We start from the raw sequence: 23,172 nt of genomic DNA, 5'->3' as shown, positions 1-23,172 counted from the left end.
CTTCCTGGAAGGAGTGATGTCCAAGTCAGACTTGATGCATAGGCAAGAGTTAGCCTGGCAGGGAACAGCTGATACGAAGGTCCAGGAAGGAAAGACCATAGCCCATATGAGGAACGGGGTATTGGTCAAGAGTGAGGAAAAGGAGTGGCAAGAGTTGAGTAAGGTCAAGGCTCTTGCCTGCCTGTTAAGGAATCTGGACTTGAAGTGATGCACTGGGAAGCCCTCTAAGGCTGTTAGGCAAGTATTTGTCAGAGCAGGCTGGGGCCCGGATTGGAGGAGCCAGAGGAGAGAAGAGAGTGATACCAGCAGGGGACACTGTTGGACTGGGTAGGTTGTAGTACTGGCCTCAGAGGAATGGGGCTTAGAGACCTGACACCTTTGGGCTCAGCTACTGAAAGGGCTTGAAGGGGAGGGGAGGAGTAAGGGTGACGATACTGTGTTACATGGCTGTGCCATTTCCTGAGATTGGGCAGGAAAGATGGTCTCAAGTGGGTATCTGGATGGTGGAGCGCTTGGCACGGCTGGATGGGCCTGGGCCTGTGGCTCCAGGAGCAAGTCCAGGGCTGGGTCTGAGCACCCAGCAGCGTGGCGCTTGGGCCTTGGGGTGGAGCTGGGAGGAAAGAGCAGTTTTAGCAGAGTGTGAGGCAGGGTGGAAACAGTGAGGGAAGATCATCTTTGACAAAGTTTGGCTCTCGAAAGTTGTTTGCTTTTTTAATAAGGCTGGTGACTCAAGTAGTTCGTGTGCCACTGGGAAGGAGGGAGGAGCTGGAGAGCGAGGCCCTGAGGAAATCAGGAGGCGGGAGGGGCCCAGAGCCCAGGGCCAGGGCCCAGCTGACCTTGCGAGGAGGAGGGAGGGCCGGGCGTGGGTGGCAAGAGGCCTGCAGATTTGGCGCCAGGAGGTTCTGTTGCCGGCCAGCAGTCCTGGTTTTCACTGTGAAGGAGGAGGCAGGGTCATTCTCCAGTGAGGAGAGAGGAGGAGGTGGATGGCTGAGGGCAAAGATTCTAACCAGTCCAAAATGGCAGGACGCTGAGGAGGGAGACGGGATGGCTTTGGGGCTCGGAGGCCTTCAGTGCTCACCAGAAGTTCCTGTTTACCGTGAGATGGGCCATCAGTGGAATGAATGCCTGGGCCCTGGGCCTGGTGGACCCTTCTACTTTATTTTTTCAACAACTCAACTTTCGATAAGTTTATTAGTCATTTCACAGTATCCTTCAGAGGCTGATGAACACCCAGAAAACTGACTCCTCCATCAGCCGTTCCTTCTGCTGCCCCGTGCTGGGGGTCAGACAGGACAGCCTCTCCTTTCTCTTCTTCCATCCAGGTTTGAAAGCCCAGGCACCAGCCTTGAAACGGTCGTGGCCTGTGTTAAGTGTAAGGCAACGTGTGGGTGCGGATACCTCGGTTCCAGACCTCCCTCAGGGTTCTCCAAATGGATACCTCGAGCAGTGAGGAAGGTGTTCAAGCAGGAACCAAACAAATTCACTGAAAACGCATCCTTATACCCCTCTGTAATAGAAGAGTTCTGTTTCTTCTGTCACAGACTGAATTTCCTTTTCGAGCTCACTGCACTGTATCTGAAAAACAAAGTCAAATTCTTCATATTTTATGTGAAGAACTTTCCTTGCCTTAGAAGTTAAAAAAAAATTTCAGAAAGCATCTGTTTCCCAGTCCCACTTTTTTCAGTGATGTCCAGTAGATAGCAAAAACACATTTCTGAAACACTTCATTATGGAGAACTGTAACTACAAACAAATGCAGAAAGAATATAGTGAATCCTCATATATTCAGTCTTCTTTATTTTTTATTTTTTAATTTTTTAATTAACATATAATGTATTATTAGCCCCAGGGGTACCGGTCTGTGAATCATCAGGTTTACACTTCACAGCACTCACCATAGCACACACCTTACCCAATGTCCATGACCCAACAGACTCCATTTCTCACCTCAACTCTGGCCCCTGAGAGCCTTGCATGACCCACCTGCTGCCTTCAGAGGAGAGGCTGCTTCCTCAGCCTGGCCATGCAGAACCTGCCATCTGGCCCCAGGCCTCTGGTCCGTCAGCCACATGTGCCCAGCTACACTGGACTCCTCAGCTCTCCTATACCCCCACTTGGAATGCCCTCCCTCCCCAGTCTCTGCCTGTTCAAATCCATCCATGTCCACAGCCTACCTCTTCCATGTAGCCTTCCTGGCTTGGCTGGCAATTCTCTTCTTTCCCTAATCTCCCCACAGCCTTTCGGTCATGTTTACTTTCTAGCAGGTAAGCGTTACTTCCACATGTCACATGTTACCCTTTCTGCGAAAGCCTGTAGCAGACTGCCATCTGCCACACCTGCTCTTTTCTATAGCAGCAGAATTTGAAATAGGTCCAGAAGACCTCAGTTCCCAGCTTCCCTTGCAGTACGGCTCGGCCACATGGCTAGGCCAATGCACCAGAGGTGGAAGTGCTACCTGGCCACGTGGAATGAGGAAGGTGCCATCTTGCACCTTAAAGATTGGGGCCTAACCCTAGGGATGGTGGCTGCGGAGCTGGAAGGAATTAGACCCCTGCGGACTCCCAACACAGAGCTGCCTTACTGGGCTGGCTGCCTCACTGTAGAGAGCAGAATGGAGTCTCTCATGTCAAGCAGGAGCCAGCGTCAAGCAATAATGCGAGCAGTTAAAGGTACAAGGCTAAACGTACCAGCTACGAAGTATTGACGGAACCAGCATCAGCCGAAACCCCAGAACTGGTAACAAGCAGAAGCAGAGGAGGGCCGCTGGGGCCCAAGACCGAACGAAGCCAGCCAGCCAGCCAGCCAGCCAGCCTTTTATCTAAGAGAGTGAGTGCCTGTGAGCGGCAGATGGGGGCAGAGGGAAAGAATCTTAAGCAGGTTCCACTCCTAGTGCTGGGCTTGATCTCATGGCTCAGATGCTTAACCAACCAAACCACCGAGGCACTCCCCCCACTTAAATCTCTTTAAAAGGGGGAGAACTTTGGCAGCAAGCCGTCAGACTCTTCAAACGTGATCCCGCTATGTCTGACCACTTAAAAAAGGCAACTGGCCGCCGGAGGCTCTGCCAGACTGATCTCCGAACAGAACCGAGATCCTTCCCCACTTGAACATAAGAAGCCGCCAGTGCCCAGAGCTGACCTGGCCGGGACCCGGGCCTCATCTCAACTGCACTGGCGTTTGGTTTGTTCCCGTCCTACATCCTTCTGTCACTCGTTCGCTGTGGCTTGCCTTCTGTCCTGCTCTGTGCACCATGTAAGAAGCCAGTGAGTTTGGAATCCTGAACCTGCTTCATCATTGTGATCAACTTTGCTTTATGACTGAATCAAGCTGATGTGGAAAGACACAGGTGTGTGCATCTGCGCAGTGGGCTCAAGACACCCACACTTTATGCGAGGGAGAACAAACCTCCGCTTCGTTGAGGGCACGGTTATTCTGGATCTCAGTTCCAACCGAATGTAACGCTAGTTAATACAGAGCCCTTCCTTCCCCCCACCCCCGGCTACTGGCATCACACCTGACGCACACATCCAGGTGCCCCCCTGGATGCCTTTCTCTTCACTTCCCCTCCCGTCCCCAATCTGAATGCTCACAGGTTCTAACTTGTCCAATTCAACTACTTCTAACCGACTACCACGGACTTACTCCGAACCCCCACCACCTCCAGACAGGAAATGTCTCCAGCCCCCAGCTGTTCTCCCAGCCTCCAGGATGGTCCCACTGACAGGATGGCATCCAATATTTCTAACATACAACCCGACTCAGCCATTCCCCCTTGAAACCTCTCCTTCATCGGCTCCATATGAAGTTCTATTACCGTGGGGGGCCTATGACGTCCTTCGCCAGCTAGCCCACCCCTCCATAGCCCCACGACCCACAGGGGACTCTGATCTTCTCCCGTGCCCCAAGCTCCTCTTCTGTAAAATGGGAATAAACTACTCTGAAAAGTTGTCTTAAAGACAAGAGACTGCCTGGCACAGTGCCCAGGACATAGAAGGTGCTGGATAAACAGAAGTCATATCCCCTGCCACTGCCCCCAGTGCCCGACTGTTGATGCTGCCTCTGTTCTGCCCACACGCCCCGTGCGTGTCTGTGCCCCCCCCCACCGCCATCCCACTGCATCTGCGGCTACCTGTGTGCGGGGGGGGGGGGTCTCTCCCTCGCTGGCCCAAAGACCCAAACACATCCATTCAGCCCTGTCATTTGAAGTCCAGTGGCCGCCAGGCTCAAGGAGGCCCGGGAGAGTGATGGTGGTAAAGGGGGAGAGGGCTGCTCTGACCACTGGTGGGCCACTGTATCAGGAGCATTTTTCTGGGACATTTAAAAAAACCTGGGATGGTTTCAGTACTTCAAAATATTCCATAGTTGATGCCACGTCCAGTGGGACTTTCTGCAGTGACGGAAATGTTTCATCTGTGCCTTTCCATAAGATGGGTGACCTTGTACCTGCAAGGTCCCCAGTCACAGAACGCAATCATGAACCACCAAAATGCTATCACAGAGGAGGGAACCGAGTTACTCCTAACATCGGAAAAACGAATCCCATGACCTATGATGACATGTACAAGACAACTAGAAAGAGACCCAATTATCAAACAACAAACTTGTTGATTCTAGACTCTGACTCCCCCACACCAGTGAAGGGAGCTCTGCAGAAGATTCTTCCCTCGGACTTTTTTTTTTTTTTTAAGATATTATTTATTTGGGACTCCTGGGTGGCTCAGTCGTTAAGCATCTGCCTTCGGTTCAGGTCATGATCCTGGGGTCCTGGGATCGAGCCCCGCTTTGGGCTCCCTGCTCAGCAGGAAGCCTGCTTCTCCCTCTCCCACTCCCTCTGCTTCTGTTCCCTCTCTCGTGTCTCTCTCTGTCAAATAAATAAATAAAAATCTTTTTTAAAAAAAGATATTATTTATTTGACAGAGACACAGCAAGAGAGGGAACACAAGCAGGGGGAGAAGCAGGTTCCCGCCAAGCAGGGAGCCCGATGTAGGGATCATGACCCAAGCCAAAGGCAGACGCTTAATGACTGAGCCACCCAGGCGCCCCGTCATTCCCTTGGACTTCAGCCAGGTCAGGATTCCTGGGCTCTGTGGCTCCTCCTCTCCCCAGGTCCCCAGATCAAAGCCTCTGGTGGCCACACGCCATTGCTTTCTCATAGCTACTCAAGGGCAAGGCCCCGTTTACTCACAGCCGGCCCCGGCACCTCGCTTCTGGTCCACCAGGGGAGGCCCTCTGTGTGTGTGGACAGGATCCAAGAGCCCAGGGGGAAGCCAGATTGAGGAAGCAGAGCAGCAGGAACTCCCCCAAGACTGAAAGACTTTTGTCAATGACCTAACCTGCAGGTCAGCTGCCTGCTTCTCGCTGAGTACCAGTGCGATCCAAAGTAAGTATCCACAAAAGGGTCACTGTTAGTGCAATCTTACTGTGACAAACCATGTTCTCACAGATGGGCCTGTAAAGAGTAAGAATATTCTCTAACATTTTATTTTAATGAGAAGCTGCCCACCCCATCCCATCCCTTAGCACGCTTAGAGTGAGGAGAGCAGACATCTACGGTACCCTCAAGTTTCTCTGTTAGAGGCGGGCTCAATGGCCCCAACTAATGATTCTGTGAACCTAAAATGACAAAATTTGGGTTTGGAACAAGCTCGCTGCAGAAATTTAAATATTTTTGAAGCCATTACTGATTTTTAACTTCAGTGACAGAAACAGGCATTTGAAATTTCCAGCTCAGAAATGCCAGAAATCAGTAACATCTATTATATCAGCGATGTCCGCAACAGCAGCAACAACCCTTTTCAGAGATGCTACTCTCTTCCATTCTCCTTAACAGAAAGGGAAACTGAGTCTCAGAGACTGTCAGCAAATTAACCAAGGTCATGGAGGAGCTGGGACTCTGAATCCAGGTCATCTGCCTCATCATAAATTAGAGTAGATCCCAGTCGACAGAACTGCGCTAACCCAGTAGCCACTAGTGGCACGTGGGGACACAACTTAAAATTAAATCAGAATAAAAATTCAGCGCCTCAGCCACGTCGGCCACATGGCAGGTGCTCAACAGCCACAGAGCCACAGTGGCTAGTGGCTGTCATATGAGCACACAGATGAAACCTTTCTGTCACTGCAGAAAGCCCCACTGGATGGGACTTCACTATGGAATATTATGATTATGGAAACTATCCCAAAGGTGTTTTAAGTGTCCCAGAAAAATGCTTCTGATACACCACTAGGAAAAACAGAATCCAAAACTGCACGAGTGATCTGAGGGACAGGATTAAATAAAGTTATTTTTATACTTTTACACTTGGCAGATTTTTTAGAATTATTTATCTTACTCTTCTGACAAGGAGAAGAAAAAAGGTTTTGGGGTATTTTTGTTTGTTTTTTGACTTTTTTTAAGAAAGAAATCGAATGGGGGCACTTACCCGTCCCATTTGTGGAAATAGACTAAAAGAAAGTGGCACCATCAGTCCCATCACTAAGACAGTACAAGACAGCTTGAAGGTCCACAATGACCATGGATACTGCCGGAAAAACTGGGTCCTGTAAGAGACAAGGTTAAAGGCTTTTTGGGGGGGCTGGCCCCAGGCTTGGATGGTCTTGCATGCAGCTGTGGCCCATGCCTCGGTTCCCACTCACCCACAAAGAGGCAGCACTGACAGACTGCTCGGTTTGCGTCAAGCCCACGGTGAAGCATGTCACGGGCATTGCCTGTTTGAGCCCCCACAACCCTGTGAGGTTTGTGTCATCATCCCCCTTTCACACAAACAAGGACATGGCCACGGACCAGTTAAGTCACTTGTCCAAAATCACACAGCTCAAGAGCAAGAGGCCAGATTCTAGACGCTGGGCTCTGCTGACACGGCTGGGACATTCCGACCCTGACCTCTGAGGACGTGAGAGACAGTGTGGGAAGAGGTGACGAACCCCAGCCCGGGAGTCAGAGACCCAGGGTCCTGGGTCTGCTGGGGGTCTGCACAGGCAGACCAGGTGGTGTCGGGTGAGTCACTTCCCCTTTCTGAGCCTGGGGTTTCTTCACGCAGGATGAAAGGGCTGAGTCAGAAGGGGCACCGAGGTCACTCCAGCGTGGATACTCTCGTGGCTGTGGGGGCCACTGGGAAACGACCGCCATCTCTCCCCCCAGGTAGCTGGTGCCACGGTTGGGGTCTAAGGGACAGACTGGAGGGCCCCAACTTCCACCAGCACCCTGGCTCTGACCCAGCCAGAGGGGTCCAGGAAGAGCCTGGGCCAGCAGAAGTCTCTACCGCCATCCAGCCGATGGGCCATGGTGAGTAACACTTGGCTCCAAGCAGCGCGCGCCTACTGGTCAAAAACGCGCTCCTCACGTGGTCGTGAGAAAGGCTTCCTAGCGCGCCATGCTGGCCAAAGGGGACTGGTTCAGGTGACCCCATCTGGGCCAACGGACTCCTTCCCTGGGAGTCTGGGAACTGAGGGGAAGACATTCTCTGCCTTCCCTGGTGTCCGCTGTGTTTTTCATCCCTCACCAGGATGGTTGGAGGACATGAACTGGGAGGTGTGGGTAGTCACATCCCTCGGCAACACGAAGCAGCCAGTGTGTGGCAGGACGGAGGGGGCTCACAGCATGGAGACGACAAGGACCAGAGCTCCTGCTTGGTGGCCACAGGCTACAAAGGTCACCTGCCCACAGCCAGGATCTAAACCAACACTTTTGCCTTCTGGCCTACGTTACTGTGTGTTGGGTTTCTCACACTGCTTGGTCCCCAGGCCTTCCTCCGAAGAGGCCATTTCTTGCTTCTCAAAAGCAAGAAGCAAGTGGATGATGGTCCACTGACTCTGGGCCACTCGGGCTAACTTAACACCCGCTTGCCGTGTGGAGGGAAGACAGGCTGCAGCAACCCTCCCAGCATATCGGAGCCAGGAAAACCTGAGAATCACCTCAGCTTGGCGTTCAAGACTCGAGGGGCCACACCTCAGTAGGTGCTGGGACGTGCCTGGGGAACACAAAGCTAACAGGAGAGGGCCTGGGTGAGAGACCAGGGTTAAGGAACGTGCACATCTGGTTTTCACGCTGTGGAACCATCAGCAGTGATGAAAAGAGTTTAGTGGGAAGATGACTGAACAAACTTCTTCTGTCCCTCCCACCAGGTTCAGTGTTTGACGAGTTTTGTAAGGATTTTGAGTGTCGAATGTTTATTCCTACCTGGGGAGGTGAGTGTGCCTCTTACCTTACAAAAAAGTGTGAGAAAACTTCAGGGATGAAAGCGGTGGTCCCAAACAGTACTACCCTGGACGTCGCTGTATCTTTAATGGCCTAGCGGAAATGGAAAGGAAGCACCTTAGCACATGGAGTGAGACCACTGCCAGGGATCCTGCAACTCAAGACAGAGATGAGCAAAGAGCGGCTCTCCTGTGTCACTTAGGAAAACACCGCACATGAAGAACAGAGGACAGTGGGGGTAGGTGCCAGGATTTACTTCCTGGGGCGCCTGGGTGGCTCAGTGGGTTAAAGCCTCTGCCTTCAGCTCAGGTCATGATCTCAGGGTCCTGGGATTGAACCCCACTTCGGGCTCCCTGCTCGGCAGGGAGCCTGCTTCCTCCTCTCTCTGCCTGCCTCTCTGCCTACTTGTGATCTCTGTCAAATAAATAAAATCTTAAAAAAAAAAAAAGAGTATTTACTTCTCGCTGACTCCACTGTGGTCTCCCCTTCGGTCTGCCAACTGCCCAATACAATATGCACTAAGCACAAGCAAAGCCAGCCTGTAGAAAAATCACCCCCTTGCTGGGAAGGCTGGATTTGTCACTGAGGACTACCGCATGTTTACCTTTCAATCACTGGGTTAAGCATCGGTCTTCTGCTCAGGTCATGATCTCTGGGCCCTGGGAATGAGCCCTGCAACCAGCTCCCTCCTCAGCCGGGAGTCTGCTTCTCCCACTCCCTTTGCCACCCCAACCCGCACTGCTCCTACTCTCTCTCTCTCTCAAATAAATGCATAAAATCCTTAAAATAAATAAACCTTCAGGAATATAACATGAAACCACCCCACTTCAAGAAGAGAAAAGCGGCTGCTGAGGGTGGTGTGTTTCGACGTCAGTGGGACTGTCCGCCTGTGTGCGAACTGGACACCCGTCCTGAGGGGCACGGGGAGGCCTGGGACAGTTTGCAGCTGAGTGGCTTCCAAGGCCAGCCCAGGGAAATTGGCATGGACTGGCTCCTGAAATCTGATCAAAGGTGCCCTATTACAATCAGATAGTGCTGGTTGCGTCGTTTCTGAAATTTTAGCCAAAGGCCATAGGCCGTCTGGTGACGGGAAAATGATGAAAGAATGCTTATGCTTACGCACAGTTGCAGACTCTGTTCTTCAGAGGAAGATAGACATAAAACAGGGAAAAAAAAAAAAGGGCAGAGCATCAAATCTTCCTTTTATCCTAAATTGGCCTTCCATGAAGAAAATGAAATTCTTCCCGGAGACACGGACTAGATATCCGGGCTAGACACCCACACAGATCGTGGGGTGTGAGGCCGCCTGCCTCTCCTGGGAGGCTGAGCACCTGCGGCTGAGGGCGTGGCTGAGCGGGCTGAGGGCGTGGCTGAGCAGCTAAGGGCGTGGCCAAGGTGAGCCTAGCGTAGCACCTGGCGGCGGCGTGTGGTGCAGAGGGGCAAGTCGCAGATTAAACAGGTACTCTCACTCTTCTCAGCTGTGCGCACAGTTTACAGCAGCTCTAATGCCCTGCAGGTAAAGGGAGCCACTGAGAAACACAAACAGACGTCCACATAAAGACCCGCGCACGCTGAGAGCAGCCCTAGACTGGACACGGTGCAGACACCCACTGCCTGGGGGAGGGATCTGCAGATGCGGTCGGTACGGCCATCCATGCGAGGCTGCTCGCCAGAAAAAAAGCAACAGATTGTTGGTGGGTACACGGTACTCCAGAGTGAAGAGTCAGGCACCAAAAACACTTGTACAAGCCACTTACATGAAAGTTCTGCAGAGTCAAAAGTATGAAGGCATAGGGCAGAACAGTGTTTCTCTGGGGCTGGGAAAAGGGAGTGACTCAGTGGGCACGAGGGAAATTTTTAGGATGAGTATGTTCTAAATTTGGACTGCGGCGATAACTGCATCACTGCTTACATTTACTAAAATTCATCAAACTAGACTCTCACAATGGATGAATTTTATTGTATGTAAATTATATCTCAATAAAAACATCTCACTGGGGTGGCTCTTAGGCACAAAACCTTTATTTCAAAAGCAAGGTTTTTATTTTGGGCAGCCACTTCTCCCCTTGTTACCTGTAATTACTGTGTTTCTACTGTAATTCGTTTAGGAAAGTGGCCACTATTTTCAGACATGCCACTGCATGGGCTGGCAGGAATCTGGTGCACATACCTCATGGTTTATGATCCAGCTTTGTCCTGCAGATAGGGTTTAGAGGAATGTGCTCTGTGAGGTGAGCAATGATGTATTTACTGACTGCATGAGCAGCCATCTTTTCTGACCTCCTCTTCTGCCACCACAGGGGGCAGGAGATGTCCCGACAGGGGGCCCCTTAGACGCAGACACCATGAGAAGCTGTTCCCTTCATTTTGCACTGGCTGTTCCGTGCTATTCCTCGTGCCATTTGCAAACAACTGCCTCAAATTCCATTCTTTAGCTAACGTCACTTCACAGAGACCAAAAAAAAAAAAAAAAAAAACTCACCTGCTAAAAAGGTATTTTTAAAAAAGAGTCCACAGCCAAAATGAGACTACCCTTGGCCATCCCAGTTTCTCTGAGCTAAATGTACACAGAAGCCACTGTGTTGAATTGATCAAAAGAATAAAATAGTTAATAATAAATCTTATTAAAAATTGAGGCCTGTAGGAGGCATTCTGGTCAGAGCACTGAATTTCTTTAGGCCATTTTTTTTTTTTTTTAAGATTTTGTTTATTTATTTGAGAGAGAGAGCACGTGCACAAGCAGGGGGAGAGGCAGAGGGAGAGAGAAGGGGAGAAACAGGCTCCCAGCCATGTAGGAAGCCCGACTGGAGCGAGGCTCGACCCCTGGGCCCTGGGATCATGACTCGAGCCCTAGGCAGACACTTCACTGACTGAGCCACCCAGGCGCTGCAGGCCACTCTTTGAGAGCAAACTGGTCCTTCAAGATGAAGACTATAAGAAAATCTGCTGTGAGGTGGAGAAGAAACATTTCTCTTAAACCCAGAGAGGGGGTTCACGGACTTCCACGAGCACAGAGCAGCGCGAGGGCCGGATGCTCAGCTGGAAGAACAGGATCTCACCCTCGGAGAGTGGCCCAGCGTCTGGCGGGGGCCCGTCGGTGGCGGTCAGTCATGCTGTCGTGCCGCTGCGTAGATGTGACTAACATCTACAGTCCGTTAACTTTAAATAAGATTACTTTCCACAGTGTGACTGGGCCTCATTTAATCATCTGGAGAGCTTTGAGAGCAAAATCTAGGTTCTCCCAAAGAAGAAAACCTGCCTGAGGACGACAGCACAGGCTCCTGTGTTTCTAGCTGCTGGGAGTTGGCGAGTTTCTAGCCCCTGACGCTGGGGCTGACACCTGACTAGCCTACAAGCCCTACAATTGCGTGAGCCAATTATAATCAATCAATCAATATCCTATAGGTTCTGTTTCTCTGGAAACCCAGACTAATGCATCATCTTTTAAACATCGTGGTGCAAAATATAAAACCACTCCCTCCACATGCGGGGAAAAAGGATAAGGCAAGATTGAAGGGAGATAAGACTTTGTTCCCAGCTCTCACACAGACAACTCCATACTCTAGCCAAAAGGCAAGCCAGCTAGGGATCCATGGCGTCCTCCTACCTTTGTTCCGGCTTTTCTGGAATAGCCCATGACATTGCCTTCTTTGTCCATGACTTCAATGCCTCGAATGGGCTCCAGACTTCGGGTGGCAACAACATTCATTCCACTAACGTGGGCTGTGGGTGTGAAGAAGAAAATGCACCACGGCGGGTGAGTTTGCTCCAACGGAGGAACATCCTTTCTGGTGTCAAGTGTCTTTCTCTGATGGCCATGCTTCCCCACCCCTCAAGTGGTCAGGAGTTGGCCAACTATGCTCTGTCCCAGGGCTTTGGAGCAGGGTCAGAACTGCTGGCCTCCCACTCTGGGGTCCTGACCACAACCCAGCGCCAGGCTCTTGCACCCCTATAGCAGGTCCAGTCCAGCCCCCTGACAGAATTCCAGGACAAATCCCTGGGTCCTTGAAATATGGCCCCCTTTTGTGCTGTAGCTGGTCTGACTAGGTTTCTGTAACAGTTTCCCCAATGGAAAATGGAAAGGAATGACATTACTACCCACACGTTTTTGGCAGGACAAAGTGAAACTGAACACGCAGAGGGCTGGCACTGTCTTTAGGGTGAATCTGTGTTCCCGGGTGTGTGTTCATCCTTTGACAGTGGAAAACACAGCTACAGAGCAAGTGTCACTTCTCAAACCAAGGACCCAATTTGGGCCTGGAGGCCTCAGGAAGCTGCAAGCTGCAGCTGTCATCAATCACCATGTGGCCAAGGGACCAGGCTGTCCCTGAAGGTGTAGGAAGGCTCAAAGGGCACGGAGATCACATGCTTCCTGCTTACTGAGAATGATGATGGGAAGGGCTCTTTTCAACAAAACGTGATTCACTCGCATCTGGAACAAAACAGGAAATAACTAGAAAAAGAAGAGAGAAAAACCATTATTGCACAGGATCAAAGAGTCAGCTGAACACACTCAGTAGCAGAGAGCTGGCATCAACCTAGCTCCTATCCCAGCGCGGGCCACCGCAAGTGCTCTCCATGTATTTTCTAATTCTTGCAACACTGAGGGGTTCGCCTGATTATCAGAGGAACACACGGAGGCTTAGGGAGGTAACTTGTCCAGAGTCTCTGAGCTGCTAAGAATTTGAGCCTTGAGGCCAGCCCAGGCTTATCTGACTCTAAAGTTTATATTTTTAACCATCACAGTATCCTGATATCCAAAGCAATACACAACATGTATATCATGTTTATGTAGCTTAAGTAAATTTTTTTTTCTTAAGTAAATTTTTTAAAAAGGTAAGAGGACTGAGTATATGCCTAGAAACCTGAGATACTCATATGCTTATTCAGAGGGTGACAGGATGACAGGTGACCACTTCCCTTCTTCTGTCTTAGCCATACTTTCCTTCTTCCTTTCTTTTTAAAAAGATTTTATTTATTTATTTGACAGAGAAAGAGAGAGCGCACAAGCAGGGAGAGCAATGGGCAGAGGGAGAGGAAAGAGCAGACACCCAGCTGAGCAGGGAGCCTGATGTGGGACCTGGTCCCAGCACCCCAGGATCATGACCTGAGCCGAAGGCAGACGTTTAACTGACTGAGCCACCCAGGAGCCCCTTAGCCATACTTTCTAAATTGTTTAAGTTGAAACAAATCTGTAATTCAGACTAGTTTCTTTTGATCTGAGGAATGAAACAGATTTGACAGATTTTTAAAATACCCACTCCAAAAAAGGAAGAAGAGGCAATCACTCCTGTCCCTAGTAACAGACTCTCATATAGGCGACGATTCTAAGGAAGAAACAAAAGTAAGTATTCAGCAAACACCATGGTTTTACCCAGGGAAGATTATTAAAACAAACAAACAAACTCTAAAAGAAATAACACAGAATTGCCTATCCCCTGGGCCTCATGATACTCACATAACTTGCATTCCCGTTGACCATGTTGAACGTCGTAGTGTAGGTATAGAAGGAAACCTGCGGAAAGACAGAGGCACACAGATCACACGCTACGATCATCTGAGCACCGAAGAATGCAGGAATCGTGAAATAGAAATGGTTTTTACCTGAGGTAAAATCAGGGACTTCAGACTTTTTACCGACAGCATCGAGAAAAATACCTTTTAAGAAAATAAAGCGGAGTTTAAGTGTTTGAGGGGAGGGAGAGCTTGCCAGGGGGCAAAGAACTTCGTAGGGAAGATGTTGCACTGAGGCCCCCCCACCCCCCGCCAGGAGCTGGGATGCGGAGGCGGCCAGGCAGTGGCGAGCAATGCTCCGTGAACACCTACAGGACACTGAGGACACCTGGGGGCGTCTCACGGTGGTCCCAGCATCCAAGCTGTGCGACACTACAGGACGGGGCAGCTGGGGAGTACGCACTCCCAAGTGGACACAGCCACAGGGCAGGTGTGGAAGAAGTGACTGAGGAAGGCGGTCCCTTTGTGAGAGCACCTCGTGAGAGTCCAGGTGGGACAGCCTCGCTGGGGGGCAGTTCCAGATCCCAAATGAGGGTAAGTACGGGGGCTAAGGGTCAAGGGAGAGAAGGTAAGGGACGATAACGTGCACTGGAGGCAGGGAGCCTGTCCTCCATCTCCTCGGTAGTGCTCTGTGCACACTAGGCATCCAAAGAAAGGATTACCTTATGACACTGGGACCTTGCACAGGCTGGGGCGCCTGACTAGGGAAGCGTGCAGACAGGGTGAAGTCACGTGAGTAGCAGACAAGGGTCAGAGACGGGGGGGTCCACAGCCATCTATCAGGCTGTGGTGGGACAGGGGTCCAGAGCAGGAGGACACAAACCACTGAGGTTAGGAGATGAGGGACGTCCTCCTGCACCTGGGGTGTCAAGCCGACTCACCATGGGCGCCGTGAAAGGTAGGAAAGCTGGCAAAGAAGAGAAGAGGGTCAGTGACCGCCGCTGCCCAGGCCAAGAGAGGAGGCCAGAAAGGGGCGCCCCCCAACCCGAGAACCTGTCCTCTAGCACCCTGAAAGCATGGGCACCAAAGGACAGTCTATTTACTCATTCTGTTACTTTTCCCAATAACAACCATGTGCGTAAGGCAAGCATTTCAGTCAGCACCATCCAGAAAGACCTAAGGAGGCCCCCTCCGGCCTTCGCAGTCCTTCTCACTGGAGGCAAGAGGTGATAACCTATTCATCCTTCACGACAAACCGAGCATACTCATGATGCCGTCATTTATGAGAAGAAACCTGGATTTGCTCTTCATGCCTGTTCCTAGCACAGAGATCCTAAAACCCTTGGAATTTCCTGAGAATAGCAATAAAAAAGTGAAATGGAGGGCGCCTGGGTGGCTCAGTGGGTTAAGCTTCTGCCTTCAGCTCAGGTCATGATCTCAGGGTCCTAGGATTGAGCCTGCTTCCCCCCCCACCCCTCTGTCTGCCTGCCTCTCTGCCTCCTTGTGATCTCTCTCTCTATGTCAAATAAATAAATAAAATCTTAAAGAAAAAAAAAAAGTGAAATGGGTGTCTTTTTTACCCTAACAGCCCCTTTCCACCTCACTTGAGTTGATATTAATAAGGGAATGTTTGGAAAGCCCCTGAGGAGGGGGCTGGTTGCTAGGGGAAGGGGTGGGGAGGGGGGAAGAGGGGGTTGGATCTTTCAGTCGCACCTGCTGCCTCGACCTCCACGGAGGGAAAAGGGGCTGGAGGCAGGGCTAGTCACAGTGGCCTGGGATTTCGTCCACCATACTAACAAAGCCTCCCGTCTTGCAGCGGCAGCATTTCTGGTTTGCTGAGCATGGGCGGGGAGCTGGAGAGGGTGTGGAAGCCCTGCCCTCCCCAGCCCCACCCCCAAAGCCCTGCGCATCTCTTCCATCCGTTCCCCTTCTTCATAAACGGAGAACCTAGTGAGGAAACCATCTTCTCGAGTTCCGTGAGCTACACCAGCAATTTCAAACCCAAGGAGGGAGGTGTGGGAAGCTCCAACCTACAGCGGGTTGCTCAGACGTCCACGTGAGAATCTGGACTTTCAGTTGGCATCTGAAGTGGGGGGTGGTCCTGTGGGACTGAGCCCTTCACTCGTGGGGTCTCCTGCTGCCTCCAGGTCAAGAGGATCAGAGTGAAAACTGTAGGACATGCTGCGGGTGCTGCAGAATTGAAGGCTGTGGGAAAAGCCTGCACATCGGGTATCAGAAGTGAAACCTCAAGGGCGCCTGGTGGGCTCAGCTGGTAGAACGTGCAACTCTCCATCTCGGGGGTCATGAGTTTGAGCCCCATGTTGGGTGTAGAGATTACTTAAAAGAATGCCAACTCACACGGATAGGCTTAAAATCAAACACTGAAGTGTCGAAAGGAGGAGCAAGGGTTTTCCCTTCACAATATCCACCAGGACAGATGCAAACTTGCACGTCCTCTTCTGCCCACAGCACTTAGTCACACAAAGAGGATTACCGTATGCTGTTTTATACTTTGCCTTTTTCCTCCTTAATACTAGTTCCTAGAGACCCATTCTTCTACACGAGCACACAGGAGGTACCTCAGTCTTTTTTTAAACGTTTTCTTTTCCTTTCTTTGTTTTTTTTTCTTTAAGATTTTTTATTTATTTATTTGACAGAGAGAGAGATCATAAGCAGGCAGAGAGGAAGGCAGAGAGAGAAGGGGGGAAGCAGGCTCTCTGCTGAGCAGAGAGCCCCATGTGGGGCTTGATCCCAGGACCCTGAGATCATGACCTGAACCAAAGGCAGAGGCTTTAACCCACTGAGCCTCCCAGGTGCCCCGGTACCTCAGTCTTTTTAATGGATTATTTAACTACAGTCTGAATTTTTGGATATTCATGTTGTTTCCAGTTTCTTGTTTATAACAGAGAGAATTTTATAGTTAAAGGCGCCCTGTACAATCATGGGTTTTATTCCCCTCATGATAGTTAACATACAAGGAGAGAGAATACTACACAGAGTCCAAAACACTTTTGAGTTACAACTTCTGGAACCACCAACGAAATGATTGTGTGTTTCTTGGGAGATGACAGAGCAAAGCGGCTTCCAAACCCTCACCCCTAACGCCCCAGATCTTTCCAAGGACTGGACACAGCTCCAGGTCCCAAACCTGCTCTTTTCCACTATCAACCCCAGACTCTGATGCAAACATCCTTTTTAAGCTGTGATTTCCAGACTCACTGTCAGAAATCCTTCTAGGAAAATAATAATAATAATAATAATAGGAATAATAATAAGGCAGGCAGACTTTTTGAACTGTTACAAACCGTGTTTTCCCAACCCACTTCTGAAAATTAGAATCAGCTCACCTGCAGGGCGAAATGGAACAGGGATCAGTTTGCCGCTGTCAGGATGCACTGTTGACTTCACAAAAGTAAACACAAAGCTTAGACTCATGTTGGGCTTTGTTTTTGTCGGAGGTAAAAATTAGGAAAGGGCTGAAACTTACGAGACTTCTCTTCCAGGCGTCTTTTATCTAACAAAAGAAAAAATAAGCAACAGCTTTTAAAGGTAAATTGGCAGCAAAAGAGAAAAAAACCCATCTCCACTCCAGTCTAATTTCTGCTGCCATCTTCACACTGCCTTTTTTTTTTTTTTGAGATTTTATTTATTTATTTGACAGAGAGAGAGATCATAAGTGGGCAGAGAGACGGGCAGAGAGACGGGCAGAGAGATGGGCAGAGAGAGGGGGAGAAAGAGGGGGAAGCAGGCTCCCTGCTGAGCAGAGAGCCTTATGCGGGGCTTGATCCCAGGACCCTGAGATCATGACCTGAGCCGAAGGCAGAGGCTTTAACCCACTGAGCCACCCAGGCATCCCCACTCTGCCTTTTTAAGAGTGAAGGCCAGAACTGTTCAATGCCACGTGGCTAGAACAAGTCAAAATAAATGAATCAAACAAACAAATGAACTAACAATAAGCAATAAGATGATCCACAGAAAGAAAATAACCAGAACATTATAATGTCCTCAGTCTCTCTCTTTCTTTTTTAAAAGATTTTATTTATTTGTCAGAGAGAGAGAAAGCACAACCAGGGGGAGCAGCAGGCAGAGGGAGGGAGAAGCAGGCCACCCGAGGAGCAGGGAGCCCGACGCAGGGCTTGATCCCAGGTCTCTGGGACCACGACCTGAGCTGAAGGCAGACTGAGCTGAAGGCAACTGAGCCACCCAAGTGCCCCCCCAAATCCTCAGTCTCTTACCTTGGAGAGGGCTCAAGGCCAACACCTAACTTAGCCCTCAAGGGAGTCCCTGAATCCAGCCTACCCCTGGTTCAGAAAAGAGCAGGCCGTTTGCAAGTGACACTTGTGTGCTTTCCACAGGCTGCTTGATGGGAGTGATGTTTGTGGACTCTGGAAAGCCCCATCCACGGCAAGATAGACAACAAATACTGGTTTAAGTCTTGGGGCAGGAGTGTAACCCTGATCTGGAACACTGCCTCTAATGGGAAATAGATTCTGACTTCAGAGGCCTGTCTGCATTCTGGAGTTTGCCATGGGGCTGTAGGGATCAGCCACAGAGAATCCCCACTAATATCTGAGCACAGAAGAACCCTAGGAGTTTTTTTTCTCCTTAATACTAGTTTCTCCTACTAGTAATCTGGTTAATGAAAAAGAATTCTAATTACATCTCAAAACACTAACCAAGTTTTGAAAAGCAGATCCCTTGGGTGGTGTTTACTAATGACAAAACTCCACCTGATTTCAGACCATGCAAGTAGAGATCTCCTGAAGGCAACCACATCCAATCTTGAACCCAGCACAGGAGACATACCCTTTGGTTCTCCAAGTCCCGGATGGCTGCATCTTCATTTGTTAACAATAGTTGCCTTGATTTCTCTATTTTTTCCTATAATCAGATAGAAAGAAATCAAGCAATGATACCATGATTTAGATCTGTCCAAATGATTTAGGAATCCCACGCTCATTTACACCTGATTTCAATGCAACACGTGGCCAAGGCTCTCTACTCCCTGATAGTTTCCATGAGGACAGTGCTGTGTGTCACCCAGATTTAGAGGTCCAGCAGCTTGACCCACTGGTGGCTGCCACCTCCCCCTGCCCCTAGACAGCTGAGGACAGCTATCTCCTTGAGTGCTACCCCCATCCGCCTGGCTTTGTAAGTTAGGAACCTGGAAGTCCCTCCTCTCTCTTCTTCCCACATCTGGTCCATTCAGGCTTACTTCCTCTCTTCATTTTTTCTTAATTTGAGAAAAAAGAATTAAATACAGAAAAGACAATGAAATGAGTACACATTCATAATCCCCTTATCCAGAATTAACAATGGTAAACATTCAGTCTTATCTGCTTCCAATTTTTTCTTTTTTTCCCCCCAAAAGCCATCACCCCCAGTTTTGTGTCTCCCCATTCTACCAGAAATAACCACTATTATGAGTTCAAGGTATTAATCCGAGTACACTTTTTTATACTTATATATATACAAATACATGTATCTGTAAACAAAGTAGTAGTGTTGGGTCTTTATATTGTAATTTGCATAAATATTGTCCTTTACGCGTCCTGCTTTTTCCATTAAACACTGTAGACATGTTTTCCCTTTAGCATCATGTATACTGTTTCCACTTAATATATACATTGATAACTAGATCATCACTTTTAACTTTTATTAGTGTTCCACTGTATGAATATACCACGTTATATTTCTCTATTTCCCTGCTGATGGGAATTCAGGTTGTTTTTCTCTATTCCAAACAAGGCTGCGTGGAAGATCTTGCGAACAAGGATGGGAGTGTCCCTGTGGGTCTGGCCCTGAAGGACTGCTGCTGGGGATATACTATCTCCTCCTCTTGAGCCCTCGGCCACACCTGGTGCAAACCCTTGTCTCCACTTGGACAGCCGAGCCATCCCCTGAGAAGATCACCGTACCTACCATCTGGTCCCCTCTGATTACTCGCCACGTGGTGACCAAAGAGACCCTCTGGAACACAATCCTCACCTTGGCCCTGGAGGCCAAATACAACCCCTCCCATATGAAGGACCATATGAAGCCCTTGCGGGCCTGTCTGCTCCCCCACATTAAAAGCACCACTGACTGGACCACCTGCTCTCTCCCCTGGGCTTTGCTTATAGTCCCCTCTGTCTGGCCTTTCCTGCCTGCCTCCTCCTTCCAGCTTTCCCTCAACACCCTCCCCGAGTTTCCTGCCGCACCCCTCCCGTAGCACCCTAGGTCTAGGTCGGTGACCACCTTTGTCCGGTGGCCACCTTTGTCCGTCTGTCTTCCGTTACCAGGGACTTGTTTGATCCCTTCTGAAGCAGCAACACCAACCTTGGTGTTACTGGTCTGTTTTTTTATCAACCTTCCAATCTAAAGAGCTTATTTGGAAGGAATAAAACATAATATACATGGATTCTGTTTTAATTGCTTTCAAAGGGATGCAGTCTTCACATTTCAGAATAAAATGTAAAATGTCTTATCTCAGAAAACAAGGAAGTACTTACAATTGAAACGACCAAATTTGTAGGATCCAACAATTCTGTCCACTGAAGAAATCTCTGAATGAAAGACTTAAGAGGGAGAAAAGCACCAGAGAGGTTAATGGTGGCAGAAAAAGAGACAATATGGTAATAATAATAATAAGCATTATCTTTGGGACCCTTACAGGGCCTTTTAATGGAAGCACCTCCAGTAATCTTCAGGACATCCCCAGGGTCTTAAAGGTGAGGAAAGAGGCATAGAAAAGCTCAAGAACATACCCATGCAAACCCAGCTAGGAAAGGACTCATTAGCTTGTGCTCCTAACGACTCCAATATCAAATTACTCTTGAAGGTTAAAAGCCCAGATTTTGGAGTCAAATGGGCCTAGTCCGCATCCCACAAATGACCTTGAACCAACTACCTAGAAGGGTCTCAGAGTTTGTTTCTTTACCTTCTTATCCTTGTTATAAGGCTTAACTTGAGTCATAACGAACAGGACACCCCCAGCAAGGCCTTAGTAAAGGCTGCTTGATCACACCTGGAGGCATGATTTGCTCCCAAGGGTACCCCCCCCCCCCCAACTTTGAGTCCTGAAGCTTGAGCTCCTGTCCCTTTCAACTTCCCCACCTAAGAAAACCTGTCTGGGCCCTACTTCAGGTAAGGCTGAAAGAGAACACCCTAGAATTATACTGTCCAGTTAGCCTCATGTGGCTATGGAGCCCTTGAAATGTGGCCAGGCCAAAATGAAGTATGCTGTATGTGTAAAATACACCCAGATTTCAAAGACTTTCTAGGAAAAAAAAAAAAAAAAAAAGGCATGTAAATACCTCACTAATAATTTTTATATCGATTACGTGTTGAAATGTTAATATCTTATATTTGTTGGGCTAAATACAATATATTATTAAAATTAATTTCAGCTGTTCCTTTTTACTCCTTTGAACGTGGTTACTAGAAAATTTTAAATGACCTATACGGCTCGCATCACATTTCCATTGGGCAGCGCCCCGCAGTCACTGCCTGGAGGCGGGGCCGGAGCGACTTCCTGTCCTTGGCGGCAGCCCACGACCACCGCGTCATTTGAGTGTCGAGCCTACCGGCTTGGGAGGCTGGGGGCTCCTGAGAGCACCTGTTCCTCTCCAACCTGATGCTCAGGAGCAGCTCAGGCAGCAGAGGTCACACACCTGCGGGGGACGGGGGAGCTGACTCCCCAGGGCAGGGCGACCTAGTGGCGACCCTCGCTAGCCAGGCCTGGGGCGGAGGTGACACGCGGTGACAGCCGTGGCGGTCCGCATCCCGCGCTCATGGGTTTCCCCTTCGTCCCCTCCCCGGGTCTGAGGTGGGAAGGCGGGTGGTGCGACCACGTGGCCTGCCCAAGGTCACCCGCGCCAGCCGGCGACTCCTCGCGGCGACTTCACGGGGCCCAGGGCCACCCCGCCCCCAGCCGCGCCGGGCCCGGGCCGTACGTGACGTTCGGTGATCCAGAAGCGCACGTTGGGCTCCATGAGGGAGCCGCGCCGCCGCACCCAGCGAGCCGCTCGGCCCCCGCGCTTCCTGCTCCTACTGCTCCGCTTGCTGGGACCCGTGTGGCCGCTGCAGAGGCCGCGGCCGCCGGGCCAGGCGCGGAGGAGGAGTCGGGCAACGTGCCCCGCCCCGGGCGCGCGCGCGCGTCCCCCTCCCCGCTGCCGGCTTCCTGGCGCGCCCGCTGCTCGGTGTCGCCGCGTGCCTGCGCCCTGCCCTCGGCCGCCTGGTGTGCCCGCTGCCCGGTCTCCGAACTCCCGCTGTCACCGCGCGCCGGCGCTCCAGCGCCCCAGATCCCACGCCTCCACCCCCGCTCCGGTCCCCGTGAGCCTGCCCACCTTCCCACCCACCAAGTCTTCCCAACCTTAACTCCCGTTAGTGTATCTGGGCCGCTTCCAGCCTGGGGTGGGGATGGGGAGGTGGTCACCTACGGGAATCCTCGTATCACAGGACCTACTGAGAACCTGCATCTGACCCAGATGACAGGTGCGCCCAAGCCCTGCCCCTGGCTGTCGCTCAGTGTGGAGTCTGCTCGGATTCTCTCCCTCTTCCCTCTGACCCTCCCGGTTGTGCTGGAAAATTAATGAGTAAATCTTAAAAAAAAAAAAAAAAAAAAAAAAAAAGTTTTAAAAAGTAACCAGAGAATTAAACAAGGTCCAGTTCCCTTCAAAGTGAGGGTCCCTGCCTTGGCCTGTGATGGGGGCACCGCACACAGTGCCAAGTGCTGTCTGGGGCAGATCAGTTCCTTCCTTTGCAAACCAGCTCAATCAAGCAGGGGCTGGTTGTAGAGAAAAGACGCACGTGCCTTCCTCCTGCGGCTGCCTCGCCTAGCCCACGGGCCCTGTGCTAGGGTGGGTGGGGGTTGTGTGTGTTTGTTGAATGCATGTTCCTGGATGTTTAAGGAGTTCAGGGGTCCTCGTGAGTCTTGGGTTGAGGACCCAGCACCATCCATTACTTAGTTGGATGGTCCTGGTCAAGTCAGTATCAGTGGGTCTATTTACTCATTTGTAAAATGAGGACAATAATTATACCTATTTTAAGGTTTTGTTGAGGTTCAACGAGATAAAACATGTGAGTCCTAATATGACACTGGGTCCACTGAAAATGTTCAGTTTGGACCTTTGATACTCAGCTGGCCTCTTCGTCTCTTGCCTTGCCTTCCCCTCCAGGGACATGAAACCAGCTCATGGTTTTCTTCAGGCCAACGTAACTTGACGGCTTCTTTTTGCTCAGTTCACCTGACTCACTTTTCTGTAGCCTCCAGAGTTCATCTCCTTTCCCAGGAAGTTCTCCCCTATGCCCATAGCTGGGTAAGGTGCCCCTTCTCGGTGTTCCTCTTCCGTCCCAGGAATGCCTCCCGTGTGCCACCTGTATTATTCTGTTGGCTCTACCCTCAAGCATGTCACAGATCCAGCCCTGCCACTCTTCTCAGGACCCTCATGGTCTAGTCTTAACAAAGGAGCCACAGTGATCCTCCTAGAACAAGTTGATGTGACTCTTGTCGAAACCTTCCTTACACTTCCCATCTTAGA

The 23,172-nt window shown here is 50.3% G+C and overlaps 1 protein-coding gene across 1 annotated transcript; it reads right to left on the bottom strand.

The window, feature by feature from the left end:
• Nucleotides 1-1,423: 1,423 nt before the first annotated feature.
• Nucleotides 1,424-21,703, bottom strand: SFXN4 (sideroflexin 4). The gene is made up of 14 exons (XM_032878708.1): nt 21,586-21,703; nt 20,143-20,208; nt 18,458-18,532; nt 17,139-17,165; nt 16,999-17,053; nt 14,593-14,618; nt 13,802-13,855; nt 13,656-13,712; nt 13,459-13,524; nt 12,578-12,650; nt 11,805-11,920; nt 8,205-8,290; nt 6,423-6,540; nt 1,424-1,575 (listed from the first exon to the last, which is right to left on the bottom strand). The coding sequence occupies exons 1-14, from the start codon at nt 21,622-21,624 to the stop codon at nt 1,498-1,500; spliced, it is 936 nt and encodes a 311-aa protein (XP_032734599.1). The 5' UTR covers nt 21,625-21,703; the 3' UTR covers nt 1,424-1,497.
• Between the last annotated feature and the right edge of the window lie 1,469 nt (nt 21,704-23,172).

Source organism: Lontra canadensis, unplaced genomic scaffold, assembly GCF_010015895.1.
Source record: "Lontra canadensis isolate GAN:19392208 unplaced genomic scaffold, GSC_riverotter_1.0 scaffold3, whole genome shotgun sequence".
Lineage (NCBI taxonomy): Eukaryota > Metazoa > Chordata > Mammalia > Carnivora > Mustelidae > Lontra > Lontra canadensis.
This window is presented reverse-complemented; position numbering and strand designations above follow the sequence as displayed.

What these genes read in the sequence shown, in the direction of transcription:
- SFXN4 (XM_032878708.1), bottom strand. Translation starts at nt 21,624, where the DNA reads ATGGAGCCCAACGTGCGCTTCTGGATCACCGAACGTCAC. An exon ending in TGTTCCATTTCGCCCTGCAG is followed by an intron (nt 14,619 to 16,998) that starts GTGAGCTGATTC and finishes CTTCTTTGCCAG; the next exon opens with CTTTCCTACCTTTCACGGCG. An exon ending in TACCTTTCACGGCGCCCATG is followed by an intron (nt 13,856 to 14,592) that starts GTGAGTCGGCTT and finishes TTTTCTTAAAAG; the next exon opens with GTATTTTTCTCGATGCTGTC.